This window comes from Lontra canadensis, unplaced genomic scaffold, assembly GCF_010015895.1.
Source record: "Lontra canadensis isolate GAN:19392208 unplaced genomic scaffold, GSC_riverotter_1.0 scaffold110, whole genome shotgun sequence".
Taxonomy (NCBI): Eukaryota; Metazoa; Chordata; class Mammalia; order Carnivora; family Mustelidae; genus Lontra; species Lontra canadensis.
This window is the reverse complement of record NW_022631104.1, coordinates 1,757,356-1,777,018: the sequence shown is the minus strand read 5'-3', so window position 1 is coordinate 1,777,018 and position 19,663 is coordinate 1,757,356. Positions and strand designations below refer to the sequence as shown.

General features: G+C 60.1%; 1 protein-coding gene across 1 annotated transcript; it reads right to left on the bottom strand.

Annotated features, from left to right (window-relative positions):
* Positions 1 to 270: 270 nt before the first annotated feature.
* Positions 271 to 19,222, bottom strand: PELP1 (proline, glutamate and leucine rich protein 1). Its single transcript, XM_032839995.1, is given in 20 exon segments — positions 271 to 373; positions 470 to 1,238; positions 1,240 to 1,724; positions 1,726 to 1,938; positions 2,040 to 2,246; positions 2,379 to 2,434; positions 2,711 to 2,870; positions 3,014 to 3,161; positions 3,252 to 3,368; positions 3,447 to 3,535; positions 3,962 to 4,049; positions 4,171 to 4,300; positions 4,419 to 4,569; positions 4,827 to 4,886; positions 7,771 to 7,842; positions 8,035 to 8,184; positions 12,108 to 12,213; positions 12,593 to 12,657; positions 18,946 to 19,047; positions 19,049 to 19,222. Coding segments are annotated over 20 exon segments (3,408 nt in total). The 5' UTR covers positions 19,196 to 19,222; the 3' UTR covers positions 271 to 280.
* Between the last annotated feature and the right edge of the window lie 441 nt (positions 19,223 to 19,663).

Here is a 19,663-nt window from a genome sequence, read left to right as displayed (position 1 = left end):
CCCACACGCCCACCCTAGGCTCTGACAAGCAGCCCCGCTCCTTACTCGTGGTCTCAACCGCCGGCAGCACCAAGGGCGGACAGTGGGATGACGCGGGGCAGCCGGGCCGCTGGGGAGCACGGGCCGCTGTGCAGACGCACAGGGAGCACTACGAGTACCTTGGGAAGCCCGCAGGCGGCGGAACTTCTGGCCGGGAACGCAGCGGTGCAAGAGGCGGGCGGCAGGTGATCTCCCAGGACAAAACTTTATTGGAAACCAGGGGGGGGGGGGCAGGAAAGGACTAGGAATCAGGCTCCGGGGCCAGTGGTGGCTTCTCGTCATCAGGGGGACAATCGATGAAGTCAGCCAACATGGCGGCCGTGTCATCCTGCTCCTTTTCGGCACAAAGACGTTAAGATTGGAAACAGTCACACACACAGGCACGCAGAAGGACAGACCCAGAGCTGAGCCCCCTCCCCTGCCCTCCTACCTTCTCGGGGAGGGCGGCCGTCTCTGTCTCCGCCTCCGCCTCCACGTCTGCCGTGGCAGGTGTCTCAGGGGGGACTGGCACCTCGTCACCCCTGCTCTCAGTCCCCTCCTCCAGCAGGGTCGGGGGAGCAGAGGTTTCCTCTTCCACGAGCTCCTGGGGAGGTGGCCCAGCTGGGGGACTCTTCACGTCCCGTGGACCCTCCCCCTGGGAGGGGAGCACCTCAGGGACCAGCGTGGGGGCAGCCTCGGCCCCCGGCCCCTCCTCGGCCCCCGGCTCCTCCACCTCTAGCAGCAGCCCGGGCTCCCCTTCGGGCTCTGGCTGTGCCTTCGGGGACTGGGCGGGGGGCAGCTCCGGGGGCGGGCTCGGCGGTGGGGGCCCGCTCTCCTCCGCCGGCGCCCCTGCCGGGCCGAACTCCACCTCCTCCAGCTCCTCCAGCTCCTCCTCCTCCTCCTCGTCCTCCTCCTCCTCCTCCTCCTCCAACTCTCCTTCCTCTTCCTCAAACTCCTCCTCGAACTCCTCTTCTTCTTCTTCTTCCTCCTCAAAATACTCCTCCTCGTCCTCCTCCTCCTCCTCAAAGTCCTCCTCCTCCTCTTCTTCCTCTTCCTCCTCTTCCTCCTCTTCCTCCTCCTCCTCCTCCTCCTCGTCGCTGCTGTTGATGTTAATGACCGTCAGGTCTTCCTCCAGGCCGGGGGGTCCTCCACTGCCAGGAGTCCCTTCAGGGACCAGCTGGGGAGGTGGCAGCGCCACGGGGCCCGGCACAGGGGGGGGGCGGGGGGGGCGGGAGAGGCCCCGGGGCCGCGGGAAGCTCCTTGGGCTCCTCTTTGGCCGGCCCAGGAGGGGAGGCTGTCGGCGGGCCGGCTGGAGCCACGGGCGGGGGTGTGGTGCCCGAGGGGGGCAGGGGCGGCAGGGGCGGCAGCCCCTCGGGGACGATCACCACGCTGTCGTCAGAGTCGCTTTCCAAGGAGATCTCCACGTCGGATGCCTCCTCCTTATCATAGTGGACAAAGGCCGGCCTGGGCACTCTGCCCCCAAAAGTCTCATCTGGGGGTATGGTGGGCGGAGGAGTGCCACTAGGGGCGAGGACGGGGTCCTCGTTGGAGCCTGCCCGATGGTTCTCTGGGCCCGGAAGGAGCCGAGGGGGTACAGACACCAGGCCTGGGACGGAGAGGCCTAAGTGGTTGGCTGCTGGAGGTCCAGGGCGTGTCGGAGGCATGGGGCCCGCTGGTGGCAAGGGGCCCGTTGGGGGGCATGGCACCTGCCGAAGGCATGGGGCCCACTGAGGGCATGGGGCCCACTGAGGGCATGGGGCCCGGGGGATGGAAGGGGGGCGCCCTGAATGGAGATGGGGCCTCAGGAGGGGGGACTGGGGCAGGCGTAGGGCAGGCAGGGCCCACGGACTGCAGGGGAGGGACCCGGGGGTGGGTCAGGGCAGCACAGGTCACCAGAGCTTCTGAGCAGAAAGACGCCACCTGAGGAAGAGGCCAAGGGCAGATGTGAGCATGAGGCACCAGAGGGGGAGGCCCCTGTCTCCAGACGCGGGGGGGGATGGGGGGGGCCAAGGGGCAGCTACCTCGAGGCTGTCCTCTCGCTGGCCGAGGGAGAAGGCTTGCACTGCGCAGGAGAGGGGAGGCGGGCAGCGGGGAGCTGGGGCCAGCAGGAGCGCCAGCAGCAGGCGGTAGAGCTCCCGGCGGCAGCGGGAGCTGGTATACGGGGAGCTGCCCAGGGCCTCGCCCTGCTGGACCCCCATGACCAGGGGGAGGACCAGCTCGTGCAGTCTCTGGGAAGAACACGGAGCACACTCGGAGATGGCGCTCAGACCACCCAATCCCCCCACGGCGCTGGCTCCCAGGGCTGACACCCGACCCCTGGGGGCGGCCCCCATGCAGATAGCGCCCCCGTACCCACTGACCCTGTGAGTCTCCTCCTTGATGAGGGGCCCACACATGAGGACGGTCCGGCTGAGACCTAGGGAAGGAGAGGGGGGTCACAGGGGCGGGCTGGCCGTGGATCGGGTGCTCGCAGCCCACACTGAGCCTCCACTGCGGCCAGCCCGGCCAAACCGCCCCACTCCTGCCCTCTGTAACGGGGCGCATGAGGCCGCGGCCAGCAGAGACACAGCCAGAGCCAAGCGAGAGTCTGCAGGGCCAGCAGCGGGGCCCAGACCACCGATGAGGCAGGACCCCCCGCACGTCCAACACCACCCTGCCCGCACCCAGGGCCGCAGGGCACGGCCTCTCCCACCTCTCAGCGCAGCTGCACACACGTCACTGTTGGCATTACTGTCCCCCTTCCGGTGGCTGGGTGGGGCCGCGGCCTCCCCCATGTCCAGCTTCAGCTTCTTGGGAGCGCTGGGCTTCCCGGACTGCAGCCCCCCATCTGGGCTCCCCCGCGGGCTGCGCAGCTGGTGGAGGACAGACACTAAGTCGCCAGCCCCAGACCAACAAGGAAGCGGGAGGGCAGCAGGAGATGGCTTCTAGCAGGCAGGCTCGCTCCAGCAAGGGTGCCAGACGAGAGTCCTGGGCCAGGAGCAGGGCACTCACTCACCTTCAGGGTGTCGGCCGGCGGGGAGATGTCGCTGAGCAGGTGGGAGAGCAGGGCCTCTCCGGAGGCGCCCCCCTGCAGCACTCCAGCCGAGGCCCCACACACCTGAACCCACAGCTCCAGCACGGCATACACCTTGGCCCGCACGGTGCTACGGCGGGAGCAGAGAGCAGTCCATGAGGGGGACGCCCTCGGAGCCCCCAGCCCGTGCTCTCTGGTACGCGCCCGCCCTCACGGTCACCTGTACGGCCTCTCCTGGCCCGGGGAGAGGGTATCCCTACCAAGGTTCCAGGCATTGAGGACCTGGGGAAGCAGGCGGCTGATCAGGGCCCCGAAACGCAAGAGGCGGCCTCCACACCTGAGAGTGAAGAGAGAACAGTGAGCTCCGCTCCCAGTGCGTCCTCGTCCCCCAACCGCCCCGTCCTCTCCCACTCACGCGAGGATGAGCGCAGACAGCAGGTCCAGGGCGTCCAGGTGGATAGAAGGCAGAAGCAGCAGCCGCAGGGGGCCGTCTCCAAGCAAGCTCTGTGGGAAAACATGGCAGGAGTGGGGGGGCGGCCACGCCGAGACAGACAGGGACACAGAAACACGTGTGTGCACAGAAAGGGGCCCACACGCCCCGCTGGCCCACCAGGAAAGACCCCGTCTTCTAAAACAGACCTGGGAGAGGACGACGGGGAGCGTGACTGGACCTCTCAGCCGTGACCCCGCTGAGCCCCAGGTTCACCCCGACCCCAGGGAAGCACCCGCTGGACGTGTCCTGAGAACTGGAGCCGACGTGCCCCAGTGGGCACATGTCAGGACAAGCACCGGGAGCGGTGGCACCCAGCCAGAGAAAGGGGGCTGACCGGGACAGTCTCAGGGGACGCCGCTGTGGGAGGGGCGGCTCCCGCACTGCCCCCACCCCCCGCCCAGCCAGAGGACACCATGCAGAGCGCCAGCTCCACTCACGATGCTCTTGGCACTGATACTGAGGGCCCGGCAGATGACGTCCAGGATTTCCTGCACAGGGACGGACACGGGAGCCCCGAACTCTGAGCTAAAGGGGAGGAGAGCAGACCGGTCCTCAGCGTGGGCTCCCCAGCTTGACCGCGCCCCCAGCTGCCGCCGCTCCACCCCGTCCTGATGAGGACGGCCCCGCCCCCTGGTCCCCCACGCACCTGAGCATGAGCCCCAGGCAGCGGGCCAGTCCGCAGAAGCGCTGCCGGAGCCGCAGCAGGACATGGGCGTCCCCGTCCTCCGAGGGTGTGAGCAGCATCTCCACGCCGGGGCCCTCATACTGCATGGGGGCTGCAGGGAAACACGAGGACGTCGCGCCCTGACACCCTTATCCGCCCCTCCTGCCTCCCTTGTGGAGGCGGAAACCCACTGCCCACTCCCCTCCCCACCGCAGGCCCCCGGTCCGTACCGGTCTCTGCGCCCTCGTACAGGGCCCCCAGCAGGCTGTGCAGGGAGGCCAGCAGGCTGCGCAGCTCCTGCTCCCAGCTCTCCGTGTGCTTCAGGCCCTGCGAGAAGCCGGCGCCCAGAGAGGGCAGCTTGGAGTAGCACTCGCAGGCCAGCTGCAGGAGAGAGGTCAGACGCAGTCGGACGGGACCCCGGGCCAGCCCCGCAGCCTGACGACCCCCACGTGCCAAGAGAGCTCAGAGTGGAGCAGAAAGGACAGCAAGGCAGAGGAGTTGGAGGTGAGCATCTTGTGCACGAAACGGGAGGGAAGCGAGAACCCGATCCGACGGTGGCAACAGAGAGAAAAGCCAAGAGAGAACAGAAGCTCCAGCTCAGACCCCAGGGGCTCTCCGCCTCCCTCTCTTCCCTATACCTGCTGGAGCTGGGGGCTCAGGGCATCCACCCGGGACAGGAAAAACGAGGCCAGCTTGCCCTGGGTCGGGGGAAAGAGAGGAAGAGGCTGGTGAGTCAAGGGCCAGAGAGGAACACCCTGGTCCACTGCCAGCAGCAGAACGAAACCCAGCTTTCTGTCTCCTGCAGACACAGGACCCGCAGCGCCCAGCCTGTGAGCAGACCTGCTGACAGTCGGCCCTCGTCCTCAGCTCGCCTCCCCGTCCCGCCACAGACACTGGGCTCCCTCAGGCCCACTTCTGCAAAATGACAGTCCTGTTCCTCCAGCTTCGACCAGGCAAAGATGTGAGTCGGGGAGAGAGGCCCCAGGCAGGGGTGCGCGGGTCAGCACAGGTCAGAGCAGCCTGGCCACAGGCAAACACCCGCTCGGCCGGCCGCGGCAAAGCCACCAGCTCCCAGGGGCTAGAATCCAGGGGGCCTGCAAACGCAGCTGGCAAGAAACATTTTCCATTTCACTAGCCTGTAAGATAACCACAAACGTGGGCGGAGAACCCAGCAGCAGCAGCAGCAGCATCTCTGCCTGCCACCAGGGGAAACCACGCCTTTCCACCTCTGGTTCTAATTCGCAGGCATCTGGAAACACTGGTCACGTACATCACTAACTCGGAATTTCAGGCGCTGTTAGAGCTACGATCTCGGCGTCTGACTTGCTAACAGTGAGACGCGCGGCTCTATCACACTCCTCGGAACGCACCTTCTCATCAGAGTCGGCCTCCCCTGCAATTCCATGTGCTTCCGGAACTCAGAAGCACTCTGGGAAGGAGTCCGTGGCCCAAACAAGGGCAAGAACACTGAGGTGGACACAAAGAAGGCGTGAAACGGGGTCCCCGGCTCCAGGGGAAGTGAGAGGGCATCAGAAGGACCCAAGACGTGAGCCCCCGGGGGCGGGTGCTGGGAGGCGGGGCGGGCCAGCAGCCAGCGGGGCTGAGAGGAAGGACACCCACGGGGTAGGACCAGCGGGGAGACGCACGGTCGGGAGCGCACGGAGGCCCTGGACCCCAGGCTGGGGAGTAGGGACCCCGTGAGGACGGGGCATCTCGCACACGAGGGTGAACTCGCAGAGGAACCGTGGGCTGTGGCGTCAGGCACGCGGAGGCACTTCGGGATGGAGGCCCAGCCTCCCAGCCTCCCCCACACCTGCCCCGTGGCGGGAACCTCGTGGGGCTTCCCACATCACCCTTTAGGACTCACAGACCGCCAGCCAAGTGCTGCTCTCGCTGACCCTGGGGTACAAGGCCTGGAACCACTCCCGGGGACGCGGAGGGTGGGGGGGGCTGGAGGGCACTTTCCCAGCAATGCGGGAGGCTTCGGGATGCTTCAGACCAAGAATAGCAACCGCACACAGGTCTCCTGACTGACCCGCTTTCCCGAGGACGTTTCCCGGAGGGCGGCCAAAGGCCTGACCCCGGGGCGCCCTGCCCTCTCGCTCCACTCCTGCTCCTGCTCCCCCCCCCCCCCCCCCTGAGAGCGCGGCATAGGGCGGGCTGTGGGCCATGTCCGGGAGTGCGGCAAAGCATGGCCCCAGGAGATGCAAGGAGTGGGGGCTCCTGCAAGACACTCCACCTGACCTGCGAGCAAGCAGTGTGCCCATGGGGCGTGGCCCCCATGTCTCAGGCCACAAAGCACTCATCACCTCGGCGAGGAAAGGCAGAGGCCCTGCGGACTCACCTCCCAGCCTCAGAAGGCAGGGGCGCAGCAGCCCGGACCGGGAGACCCTGCGAGACCGCCGCTGCACTGGGAGCTTCCGCACCAAGCCAAGGACAGACACTCCCACGGCACCTATCCTGTCCTCAGTCCCCACGGCAAGAGCCTCCAGGTACAAACCGCCCGGGAGTCTTGCATTTTCCCACAGACAGGCTGGTAGCCCACAAAGCCAGAACCCTCCGCAGACGGCCCTTCTCCACATGACACCTTACTCTTAGCAAAATAAAAGCACACCCGCCCGCCCTGTAGCAACATCTGGAAAAGCTGTTAGCTCTGTAAAGCACCCTGGAACCTCGGGCCTGGCCTCAGAAACTCAAGGCTGAATTCTCCTCCATGCTCAAAGGGACAACCAAGAGGCACCAGCGCAGGGAACATGGGCATCCCAGAGGCCCCGACAGTTTGAACCCAAAGGTGGGGGGGCGTGCAGGCAGACAGACATGCCCACTCAGAGCTGAACCAACGAGACCCACAGGAACGCCTCGCCCCTCTGACCACCGACCAGAGCGAGCTCGGGCACAGAGACCCAGCCTGTGGCACGCAAGCAGCTCCCTTAGAGCATTTTAAAAGAAAGGGAGAGTTTACAGAACTCAGTAAAACTTTGGTTAAAAAAACAAGCAAAGGGGCGCGTGGGTGGCTCAGTCATTAAGCATCTGCCTTTGGCTCAGGTCATGATCCCAGAGTCCTGGGATCAAGCCCCACATCAGGTTCCCTGCTCCGTGGGAACCCTGCTTCTCCCACTTGTGTTCCCTCTCTCACTGTCTCTCTGTCAAATAAATAAAATCTTAAAAAAAAAAAAAAAACAGAAAAACCACAAGCCAAAAAACCCCATACAGGTCATGACATAGTTTAGTCGGGACTACGTGTTAATACAGGAAAGCAGTCAGTCAGGAAGGCTTCCTGGAGGAAACGGCAAGAGCCGTAGGCAGCAAGTGAGACAGGATGGGAGGAGAACGGGCAGGGCAGACGGGAGAAGGAGTCTAGGTTAAGGGTTTTGGCATCAGACGTGGGTTCCGATCTTCACCAAGCACAGGCAAGTCCGTTTCTCTGTGAGCCCGGAGAGCCAGCAGGAGGCACAGAGCCATCTGCGGGGACAGGACCGTGCGCTCGGCAGACAGGTGCTCCGAATTCTCCGCTGTGGGCTCTGAGCTAAGACAGCGAGCGAGGGTTACGCGGGTGGAAAAGGCCTTTCGGGGAATACTTACTTTGAGAGACCCACAGGCCCGAGGAAAGTAGGTCATGCAGGCCTTCATGCCCTCCAGCGCTGAGAGCTCACACTGTGGGCGGAACGGAGAGTCAGGCCGAGGCGCAGAGCCCAACACCCCCGGGACCCCACACACTCACCATCCCCCGCCACACTGTCCTCGGCCCTACCTCTCCTCCCTCTCCCGCCTGCTCCCTGCACTCCGACCCGCTGGAGGGAGAGCACTGTGCGGGCTGGGGTCGGTTGGGTGGGGGAGGGGTCTCACCTCTGGCCTGAGGCCCAGCAGGGAGGTGAGGAGGCCGGGGAGGTGGTTCATGGAGATGTCCCGGAAGAGCGTAGGCAGCTGGGCTGCATAGCGGAGCAGGTCCCTCAGGACGGCCACAGCCAGCTCCATCGTGGGGGGCGGGTCCTGGGACTAAAAGCAACGAACCCCACGCTCCTGAGCTCACCTCTGCAGTCACCAAGAGGCGGTGGCCTGGGAGGCAGGCCAGCATGGGGCTTCCAAGGAACACCACACACTGTTGCCCACACACCCACTGGGACACTGGGAACCCCAATGTAGCGTGTCTACAGAAAGGACACATGTCTAGGCTTTAGTACCACGGGCATCTGGAGCCCTGAATGTGCTGGGAAAGAAACAAAACCAGGCCTTACAGATCTGACTAACGGGAGATGGCGAGTGGTTCTCTCGACTGCGCTCCCCTGTTAGGAACAGAGAAGCGCCCTTCTCGCCCTGGAAACAGCTGCGGCCACAGCGAAGCCGCCCCATGTCGCCAAGCGGGCTTCAGCCTGGCTCACACCTACCCTGGACTCGTGGAGGAGAAAACAGTGTGGATCTAGGACTTCCCTGGAAAATCAACGTGTACACAGGAAATAGTTGGCACCGACCTCCCGCCAGACCCGAGGCCGTCCGGCCACAAAACAAGTACGGCTCATCAGTGAGCAAGTAAGCACAGGGAGGGCTGGGGCTGGGCCAACTGGTGCGGGGCTCGGTGGGGGCGCATGATGTGATCAGCACCGGGTGTTCCACACCACTGATGGAACGCCGAACTCCACGTCTGCAAACTAATGATATACTATGTGCTGTCTAACTGAATTTAAGTTAAAAAACAAAAAAGAAATTTAAAAAAAGAAAGGAAGAACAAGTGCCTCTGACACTGCATTTCGGTCCCATTAACGCCCCCTCTGGTCACCCCTCCTCCCGCTGCTGCCACCTTCACAGACGACGGAAGCCCTGGGACAGGCAGGAGTCCCCGGCCACACCTGAAACCGTCCCTTCGTTCTCACCTCCCTCTCCCCCATCCTGTCACCCTGTGCGTGGACTGTCCCCCAGCGCCTGTCCCGCATGTCCAGCTAGTCCTGCAGAGTCCTCCGCACACAAGCACCCCCTCCGTAAATACCCTTCCCAAGCCCCACACACCTGCCCGCGGTTACTGCGCAATTCCCTCCCATGGGAGCCCAGCATCGGGACTGCCTGGCTCCCCCACGTGTGTACCCACTCCCGACCCGTGTCCGCGCTCTGCCAGTCTCCTAACCCCTGAGCTGCTACATCCGAAACCCAGCATTCCGTCCTCACCTCGCTCCAACTCTGAGCCGCAGAAACACACGGGTCCTGCCCCTTCCCTGTACACCACCCAACCCACAGCCCTGCCATGCCGTCTGCGGTGCAATGCCCCGTCCTGTCGGCTCCCCTCCCCTACCTGGCCGCAGTCAGGGGCGCATCTTCCCACGCTGTCCACGGAAGTGCCCGAGTTCATCCTCACCTGAGCCTCCACTGCCCCCCCAAACCCACCGAGCCCGTGGGCTGCCGCTCGCACCTGCTCAGGGCTATGCTCACTAAGGGAGTGGCCAAGGCCTACCTCCCCAGGCTGCCCCCCTCCCCTCCCAGCCTGACCGTCCCAGCGCTCGGAAATCCGGGATTGTCCCGCACGTACCTGTTTCACCATCGGGACCTGTCCACTTTGCCTCTAAGCCTCTCCTGGACTCAACTTCTCATCCTTTCCGCGGCCTCCTCCCCAGCACAAGCTACCAGGAGGTTTCCCCTCTACGAGGTCTTTCTGCTTGCAATCTGGCTCCTTTCTAGTTCTTTCTCCAAACAGCAGCCGAGGTAGTACTTCCAACTGAGAATCTGATCACGTCACCACCACCACCATCTCCTCCTCACCCCTACTCAAAACCTTCCATGAGGGGCGCCTGAGGGGCTTGTAGGTGAAGCGTCTGCCTTTGGCTCAGGTCATGATCCCTGAGTCCTGGGATCGAGCCCCGTGTCAGGCTCCCTGCTCAGCAGGGAGTCTGCTTCTCCCTCTACCCCTGCCCTTATCCCTGACTCATACTCAATCTCTCTCTAATGAGTAAATAAAATCTTAAAAAAAAAAAAAACAAAACAAAAAAAAAAACACACCTCCCATGACTTCCCAGTGTTCCAACAACAAACACCGAGCTCCCTAACATGCCCCAGGCCCCCACACGTTGTTCGGTCCCCACATCCCTCCCTACCCCCCGTCCCCAGTGGCATCTCATCAACCCCGCTCGGCCACACCAGCTTGCTTGTAATTCTCCAACTGGGCCAAACTCCTGTCCTCTCGGGGCTTTTGCACACTTATCAACACGTTCTTAGCCCCATCAGCTCGGAGAAGCCCTCCGTGAACCACTGGTCCACAGAGACTGTGCTCCTCACCCCACGTCCTGGCAGCGGCGTGCCGCGCCACACCTAGGGCGCCTTCCCTTCTGTCTGTAAGCCACTCCACGCCCCGCCGGGCAGGACAGCATGCCCCACGTGGAGTCACACACTCTCCTGACGGGCTGGCCCTCCTGACGGGCTGGCTGGGCGCCCCACAATGCGATTATTCTAGAAAAGCCTCTCCCACTGGGAAAGGCATCAGCAACTGTATGGTCTGTACGGCCTGTTTTCGCATAGCCCATAAGCTAGAACAGGAGTTTTACATTTTTAAACAGTTGGAAAAGGAAAAAAGAAAGAAAATGCAACAGAAAGCATATGTGGTTTGCAAAGCCAGAACGCTTCCTATCTGCACCCCGGAGCAGAGCACAGGAACTCTCGAGCCCCGGTGGGTACACCGAAACGAACACAACCCCGCATGTCAGCTGCACTTGAATGATGAAAATTTTCCTGAAGAAGGCTTGGCCAGAGGGGCGCCTGAGTGGCTCAGTGGGTTAAAGCCTCTGCCTTCGGCTCAGGTCATGATCTCAGGGTTCTGGGATCGAGCCCCGCATCGGGCTCTCTGCTCAGCGGGGAGCCTGCTTCTCCCTCTCTCTCTGCCTGTCCCTCTGCCTACTTGTGATCTCTGTCAAACAAATAAATAAATTCTTAAAAAAAAAAAAAAAAAGAGGTTTGGCCAGAGACAGAACACAGCCTTTGATCACACGGTCAGCAGTGTATTTACAGAATTTCTGGGCAGACAGAATCCTGTCATACTGAGGCCTTCAGCACCTACTCGGTACAACCCCCTGAAGTTGTTCTCAGGAGCTCAAAATTTCAGAGACCAATCAAACCTGGCTGCGATCCAAACGCTGTCACGCACGCTTGCAGTCACGCAAACAAAGGACGACGAGCTGCGAGGGCCGTGCAGAGGACAAGGCTCTGACCGTGGGGGAATTCAGACAGGAGAACTGCACCACGTCTCCCGCCGGTACGTGGATTTACAGATTTCCACGGCGGTAGCCAGGTAAGTGCGATTTACTGACCTGCTCAGAACACATGCTCTGGAAACATGAGTACCAGCTAACTGGGCGTGGTTCACATGCTGCATTTTCTGAGTAAAACTGTGCTGTGTTTTTTTTTTTAATTTATTTTCTGCAGACATTTACTTCTTGAAAAGTCCCTCAACACCCCATGCTGGACTCTGAGAACCATGCCAGCGGGGCCAGGGTCACCCGACCACGGTGCCCCTAGAGCTTAGCACTCAGGCCCCCGTGCTCAGAATGTGCTTGCAGAAGAACGAAGTGGGGAGACCATCAAAGCAGGTTAGAAAAAAACTGAAAATGCTGAAAGAGAAAAAGGGAGCAGCAAAAAAAGACAAAAAACAAAACAAAACACCCAAGCAAACAATACATAAAAATAAAACACCCGGAAAAAGGAACTTTCGCAATGTCGCTTGTTAGAAAAGCTAGCGAGGAAGTGAAATCCGTCAGTGATTCAAGTGTGTGAAGGTCAAATGATTTAAAACACCCCCTGGATAAAAACGTCAGAAAGTTTACTGCCGTGTTTGCACCTGAAGCTCGCGCTCCGTGCTGTCAGGACACTGCCTCTCCTGCCCCTGTCCTCGAGACTCCGCGTCCTCAGGACTCCAGGCCCCGGCCGGCGGGGGTGTGACCCCTTACCTGTAGCACCTGCTGAATGCTCCGGAGCCAGGACACGCAGTGCTGCTGGAACATCTCCGTGGGGCTCTCTCCCACCAGCAGGGACAGCAGACACAGGCCCTCAAACCTGCCAGGGAAGCAGCCAGTGACAGCCCGCAGCGGCAGCCACGCCCCCGAGAACACCGGTCACCACGCTGGTGCGCCGGGGGCCAAAGCTGACGCCCCTTCCAGACCCTCAGCGCTTTCTGACTCCCGAAATGCCTGGAGGGCTCTGGTGAGATGCAAGCAGCGAGGACGCTGGGAACGGAGGTGGTCCCATGAAGGACGAGCCGGGGCCGGAGCAGTCGGGGCTCACCCCATGGGAGCCCACGGGAAGAAGGAAACCCTCCACCCTCTCGACGAGAAGTCTCTTGAGTCCACAGGGTGCTGACCATGGATGGATGGCCAGATGGACAGCTCGCTTCTTGAGGAACCACCACATGGAAAAATGAGGCTTAAAGACTCACCGAGTTTTGATGGAACCGAGCCGTGCGTTACTGAGACCCACCAGCGCCCCAACGGCGGACAGGTTCTGGGGGAGCAAACAGGGAAGTGGGTCAGGAACAGGATGCTGATGGCGGCAGGGGCGCTTCTCTGGGCCCTTCCCTGCCCGCACCTATGAAGCCTCCCCTGAGCCCCAAGGCCCCATTTCCAGCAGCTGACACTCAGCAGCCCGTGCCTCGGGGCCTTCCTCCAGGCCCCATCCTGCCTGACCCCTTCTCCTGCCTCCCACCCAGCAGGTTAGTGCCGCGCAGAGGACAGCCCAAAACAGCCCGGCGACCAGACCTCCGAGACCCACATCCCAGCTCAGTGTCCCCGAGCAGCGCCCAGCACAGAGCAGATGCCACACACACTTGCTGGACGGACGCTGACCCCATCTGTTACCCCCGGCCTTCACCCCCAAACCCTCCACATCCTGTTCCCGGCTTCCTCAGAGCCATTAGCCGATGCCAACACTGACCCAGTCAGCCAGAGCCTCCTTCCCGCACATTCTGGGGGCCCTGACACAGGTTTCCTCCCAGGCCTCCCAAGAGTACCCTGCTGCCCCGCGGAAGGCCGAGCTCCTCGCATGACCCCTGGGCCCCCCAACCGTGCCCGTCACTCATTCTCCCAACACACACGGGACACACGGCGACGGATGAAGGGATCCAGAGCCGGACAAAATCAACAAGGTCCCCGCTCTCACGTCGGAAATGTTGACTTGCTTCTTCAGTCAATACGTATTCAAGGTCGACCTCACGTGGGACATTGCTCTAGGTGCTGGGGAACGTGTGTGCTAGATGCACAGGGCAGAAAATACACAAATGACCCAACACTAGTGAGTGGGATGGCGCCGAGGGCCATGGGGTGGCCTAAAGCAGACTTGGGAAGGAGCCGAGCACCTGGCGTGGGGGAGGGAGGTCAGGTCAGCGAGCAGCAGGCACAGAAGCCCTCTCTGGGGACGCCCTCGAGCGAATGGAAAGTGAGACGCACCCCTATCTGAATACTCTGCTGAAGGAAGAGAAGATGGTGCAGCCACTTCAGAACATTCTGGCAGCATCTCCGAAGGTCACATGACCCAGCACTTCCCGCCCCGGGGACAGCCCTAAGACAACTGAGAACCCAGTTCTGCCGAGACTCGCACGTGACGCTTCCCAGCGTCCTTCCTGACAGCCCAAGAGTAGAACCACCCCAGGGCCCACGCACCGGCCGATGGACCACAGACCCACACGACGGAAGAGTGAGTGGCCGTATTAAAAAATAATAATAATAGGGGCGCCTGGGTGGCTCAGTAAGTTAAGCCTATGGCTTCAGCTCAGGTCATGATCCCAGGGTCCTGGGATCGAGCCCCGCATCGGGCTCTTTGCTCCACGGAGAGCCTGCTTCCCTCCTCTCTCTGCCTGCCTCTCTGCCTACTTGTGATCTCTGTCATATAAACAAATAAAATCTTTAAAAAATAAATAAAATAAAATAATAGTAATAGTAATAATAATAATGAAGCTCTGGGACACGGACGAGCGTTCAAAACGTGATGCTACACGAAAGCAGCCAGACCCGAAACACCACGTGTAGAATTTGTTCCCATGAGCCAGTCGAGACAGGCAAACCGAGAGACAAAGAGTAGAGCACAGCCATAGGGAAGCAGTCAGGGACCACGGGGGCCCAGGGCTTCCTTCTGGAGGAATGAGCCATTCTACACCCATCACGGCGGGCGCGCGGCCGCCAAGGGCGAGGGAGCGCGTGACTCTTAACCTCGGGGCTGCAAGCTCCAGCCCTGCGTGGGGTGTAGAAATTACTTAAAAAATTAAACCTTTAAAAATAACAGTAATCAAAATAAATACATGAAATTGATCACAGCAATGGCTGAGCGGCTCCACGCGTCCGCGACAGGACAGCAAGGAGGCGAACTGCAGGTTAAGGCATCAACTCTGGGTTTCAGCTCAGGTCAGGATCTCCAGCTGGGAGCCTGCTGGTCCCTCTCCCTCCCTTGCCCTCTAAAATGCGTAAATAAATCTTTTAAACGTAAACAAATAAAATAAAACGTTGACATGTAGAGCATAGAGGTGAAGGGTCTATGGGGATTATTTTAATTATTCTTTCAAATTTTCCATAAACTCTAAGTTATTTCAAAGCAATAGTATTTTTTTTAAAGATTTATTTATTATTTATTTGACAGAGAGAGATCACAAGTAGGCAGAGAGGCAGGCAGAAAGGGAGGAGGAAGCAGGCTCCCTGCTGAGCAGAGAGCCTGATTGGGGCTGGATCCCAGGACCCTGGGATCATGACCTGAGGTGAAAGCAGAGGCTTAACCCACTGAGCCACCCAGGCGCCCCAGCAATGGTATTTAAAAAAAAGAAGAAGAAACAAGAGAACTGGGGACATCAAGTACAATTCTTTTGAGGAGTCTTGCCAAGAAAAGAAATGGGGCAGGAGACAGCGGGGCCAGGGAGGGGCGTGTTAAAGCCACCTGGGGCAGTGCGGGATGAAATGCTCCAACAGTGGGGAGAGCTGGTGAAGTGGGGGGACAGGGGCATGGAGCAGCTCACCCCTTAGCGTGGGAGGGAAGGCAGAGCGTATGGACACAGACTTAGTGAACCCGGTGGGAACCAACAGGGCCACCCATCTGACGGCTTCTACCTTCTCAGTGAGACAGGATGCAAGTGAACATCTAACCAGGAGGGTGCAAAGAGGCAGTTAGAGGCTGTCTGGGGAAGCAGAAACGTGGTGGGGATGCTGGGCAACACTAGGGTCCACTGCAGACGATGACGGCCGTGAGTGCTAAGTGACAGTCTGCAAGGACACCTGTCTTGAAGCCACGCTGGGCTACGCAGGCGCACGCACAGAATGAACAGTTAAATTCACCTCAGAGGAGGTACAAGCCCGCAAGTACAATGACAGGAGGGGCAGCAAAGGGATTATAACGGAGCTTAAACTGGGTAAGAAGAGAACAAAGAATGTGACAGATAAGACATAGGTTTATTTCCTTCCAGTGGTGATCAATGCTGGGAAGAAAACCGAACAGGACAATGCGTCAGAGAATGTCTACGTCAGGGCGGACTGGGGTGCGGTGGTCAGGAAAGACTCCTGTGAAACAGGCGCACAGAAGCTGAGACTTAAGTGGGAAGTTCACCCTCCACAAGCTTCCCGAGTTTCCCAGAGAAGCACCCAGGAGCTGGTGAGCAAGGGTCCCAGCAACTCCAGAAACAAGGTGAGCTTGGGCGGCTGAAGCGGGGTCCACACAGACAGGGAGCGGTGCGAGATGAAGTCAGGAGGTCAGCAGAGGCCACACAAGATAGGGATTACTGTGCGTTTTTCAGCAAAAGAATGTTGTCATTTTATTGATATACTTTTTTTTTTATGTCGACTCCATGCCCAGCATGGGACTTGAACTCATGACCCTGAGATCAAGAGTCACCTGCTCTACGGACTGAGCCAGCCGGTGCCCCTTTTATTGATATTTTTAAGCAGATCAGTGGCTACTGACTGGGGCACAGAAGAGTACAAAGCCCTGGGGATAAAAGCAGAATAAGACATTCCATCCTTCTAAGAACACGCAGTTACAAGCAAAATGAGATGTGGGATTTGCTTTAAAATGCTGGGGGAGGAGAGCAGAGTTGGGACGGTGGGCATGAAACCATTTGGTAAAACATCCATTGTTAAATTTGGGTGACAGGGACAGCATAGGGTGGGATGGTTCAAAATACTGGTTTGGTTTTTTTTAAAGATTTTATTTATTTATTTGACAGAGAGAGCAAGCACAAGAGGCAGAGCGGAAGGCAGAGGGAGACGCAGGCTCCCGGCTGAGCAGGGAGTTCGACCAATGTGGGACTCTGTCCCAGAACCCAGGAAGCATGACCTGAGCCACCCAGGCATCCCTCAAAATACTATTTTCTCTACCTTTGTGTACTCCGAACTAAGTTCTTTTTTTTTCTTAGATTTTATTTATTTATTTGACAGAAAGAGAGATATCACAAGTAGGCAGAGAGGCGGGGGGGGGGGCTCCCCGCTGAGCAGAGAGCCCAATGCAGGGCTCGATCCCAGGGCCCTGAGACCATGACCTGAGCCAAAGGCAGAGGCTTAACCCACTGAGCCACCCAGATGCCCCGAGTTCCATCTTTTTTCATTACATATAAAATAGAGCAAATCAAAGCCTAGCTGTTTGGTAAGGGAAGAAGGTTATATAAACACGTGAAACGAATAAATATATCATTTCACTATGTTGTAAGAAAGGACAGCTAATCACGGGTAAAGGTTTGGAAGGGTTCCCCAAAGGCAGTGAAAAGCACAGAACTGAAAAGATTTTTCCAGGGAGCAGGGCAGCAGCACGGGGAGGGACCCCAAGCGGAGAACAGTGCAAAGGCCCAAAGCCAAGAAAGCCCAGCTAGAGAGGATCGTAAACCCCGGCAAACGGCATCAGGGTTTTCCTGGAGCAAGCTCACTCCGGCTGCCATGAGAGAAACGAGTGAAATGCCACAAGACCAAGGCAAGGAGACAAGTCTTGCTATAATCCACACCAGCAACTGGGCACAGTTTCACTGTGCAACAACTGAGTTCCCGCCACCTATAGGAAAGCAAGTTGGTGATTCAGCCAAAACAGATGGCCCAATCGATGGTTCTATTTGTCTTTCCAATAAGCTCCAAGCCTATTTCCTTACTTTCATTTCTCATCTCAATTAGACTAGAAATTCTCCAAGGGAAAAGACCACGCCTATGTGTCTACCAGAGACGAGAACAATAGTTACTGCGTAACAGCACCTCGGTATTGTTTGAATGAAAACAGGCAGACGCAAAGCAAACCCTCCAGGCGGCACTGTGAGCCCAACGAACCCAGGATCCAATACGAGAGACAAGAGACGTTAGCAAGAAAAAAGGCAGGCTATGCCCCAGAATGTGGCACGGACAATATTAAAGGGGGAGTCTAGATTCCCACATCACCTTTAGCTTTGCTCGAAATTCTGCCAGGCTTTAGACACTTGGGAGAAAATAAGACGTTGGGTTCACGGACTCGTCTCGAGGGAGGAGGGAAAACTTGGGACAAGGAAAGAAACCACACGTGTATAGGCAGAAGAGACAACGTTTCAGAAACGCATGTGGATTAGAAGGTGGGAGATTGAGACAAGAAAATGCGTCATCAGCTCCCACTTCCCAAAGTGGGCTGAATGGCAGAGGTACGGTTCTGTCACCCTCAATGGTGGGGAGTAACATCAGTGTCAGCGATGAGACCGTTCCTGATAACTCTGGGACTCAGACCAGAGAAACACCCAAGGTTGTGACAACCCTCCTGCTGGAAGGAAGCAGGGTGCTAGGGAGGTCTGAGGAACAAAGATGGGACAAAGAAGACCTCATGTATATGGATCTTGAGGGGTGGGTAGAATTTGGGGAGGGCCGAGTCGAGGACGGAGGGCAGGGGATATGAAAGGAGCACCCACCCACCCTTAGACGTGGCGTTGGACACACTATGCCTTTCTACACGCAGGGCCTTCACCTGGGCGAGAGAGCGGGGTTCAAGCTAACACTGGAACACGCCAGGAAGGATATGGAAAGGAGTGGACAGATCTGAAAGCTAATTGGGTAATAAAATCAAAGGGACTGAACATGAGGAAGGCATGGGAGCACGAACGTGTTTTGGTGGACATTTGGGTTTCTAGTTTGCGGGTCCTTAGAAGAACCTCTTCTAAACCAGTCTACAAGGCTCTGCCCCGCACCGCACCAGCCTCACTGTGCCCACGCTGGTCCCCACCGCCTCCGAGCCCCACACGCGATGCCCCTCCTGCCACAGGACCTTCCCACGTGGACTTCTCCCATTTCCTTTCCCTAGCCAACCCCCTGCTCTTCCCGGGACGGGGGAGGATGTCGGCTTAAGCTCCAGCGCCTCAGGAAAACCTCCGCAGTCCTCGGGGTCAGGTGAGGGGTCCCGGCCACGCCACTCTCACTGTTTCCAGACACGGTGTTCAGCACCACCGCATCTGCGAGTGGAGCGCCCGAGAGTCCGGCTCGGGAGGGCCTCGGTCAACATTCGTCGTCCACGTCTGTTCATTCGGTCGGAACAATCCCACAACCAGACCGCGAAGGGGAGAGGGAAGATCGTGCAGCTGAGCTGCGGGGCCTGGACTCGAACCCACAGTCCCGAGCGACTGCCAACAGCCCAGCGGCGGAGCAGCGAGGCCCCTCCTCCCACCCCGGAGTTTCCGCCAACGGCGTGAACGTCGCCCAGACCGACACGGGCTGCGGCAGAAGCCCCCAGCCCTTCCAGCCCGCCCTCCCCGCCGCCCCCGCGCCCCGCGGCCCCGCAGCGGCGCCAGCTCCCCGGCAGGGCCGCGGGCACGCGGGCCGCACTCACCTGGGCCCCGCCCACCGTCCCATGCAGTCGCAGGAGGCACATGAGCCCGGGCAAGTGCGGGGCCGAGCGCACCGGGGGATGCACGGGCGCCACGGCGCCCCCCCGCGCGCGGCTGCAGCAGCCCGGACACGCTCTCCAGCAGCAGCAGGCGGAGACGCGGGCCCGAGCCCACCGCCGACAGAGCCCCCGTCCCGCCGGGCACCCCGGCCGCGGAGCCCGCCGAGGGCCCGCTCAGAACGGCTGCCGCCATCTTCGCCTGAGCTCCCGTGGTGGCGTGGCGCGATGACGCAAACGCACAGCGACGGGCGCCTGGTGGGGAGGGGGCGTGAGGAGGGGGCCGCGGCCCTGCGCACTGGGCGGCCGGAGGCGGGGCTCTGCGCGCCGCGCACGAGGGAGCATGCGCGGGCGGGTCGGCCGGGGCGCGGGCGGGCCACGTGGGCCGGACAAAAGGAGCCCGCGGCCGGGGGCTCAGCAGACGCGTCCCGGGCCCGGACGCTCGGAGGTCGGGTGGGCAGCGCTCTGGGGCGTGTGTGCTGCGGTGGCGACGCCCAGGCGGCGGTCCGGGCACTCCTCAAACACGAGCTCCGACAGCGCCCGGCCTGCAGGGAGACGAGCCGCCGGGGTCCCCGAGGCCTCCACCGCGGCCGCCGCACGCTGCCTCTCCGAGCTGCCAGACCCTGCTGCGTCCGTGCCGCCGTCCCCCGGTGCGGCCTCGGAA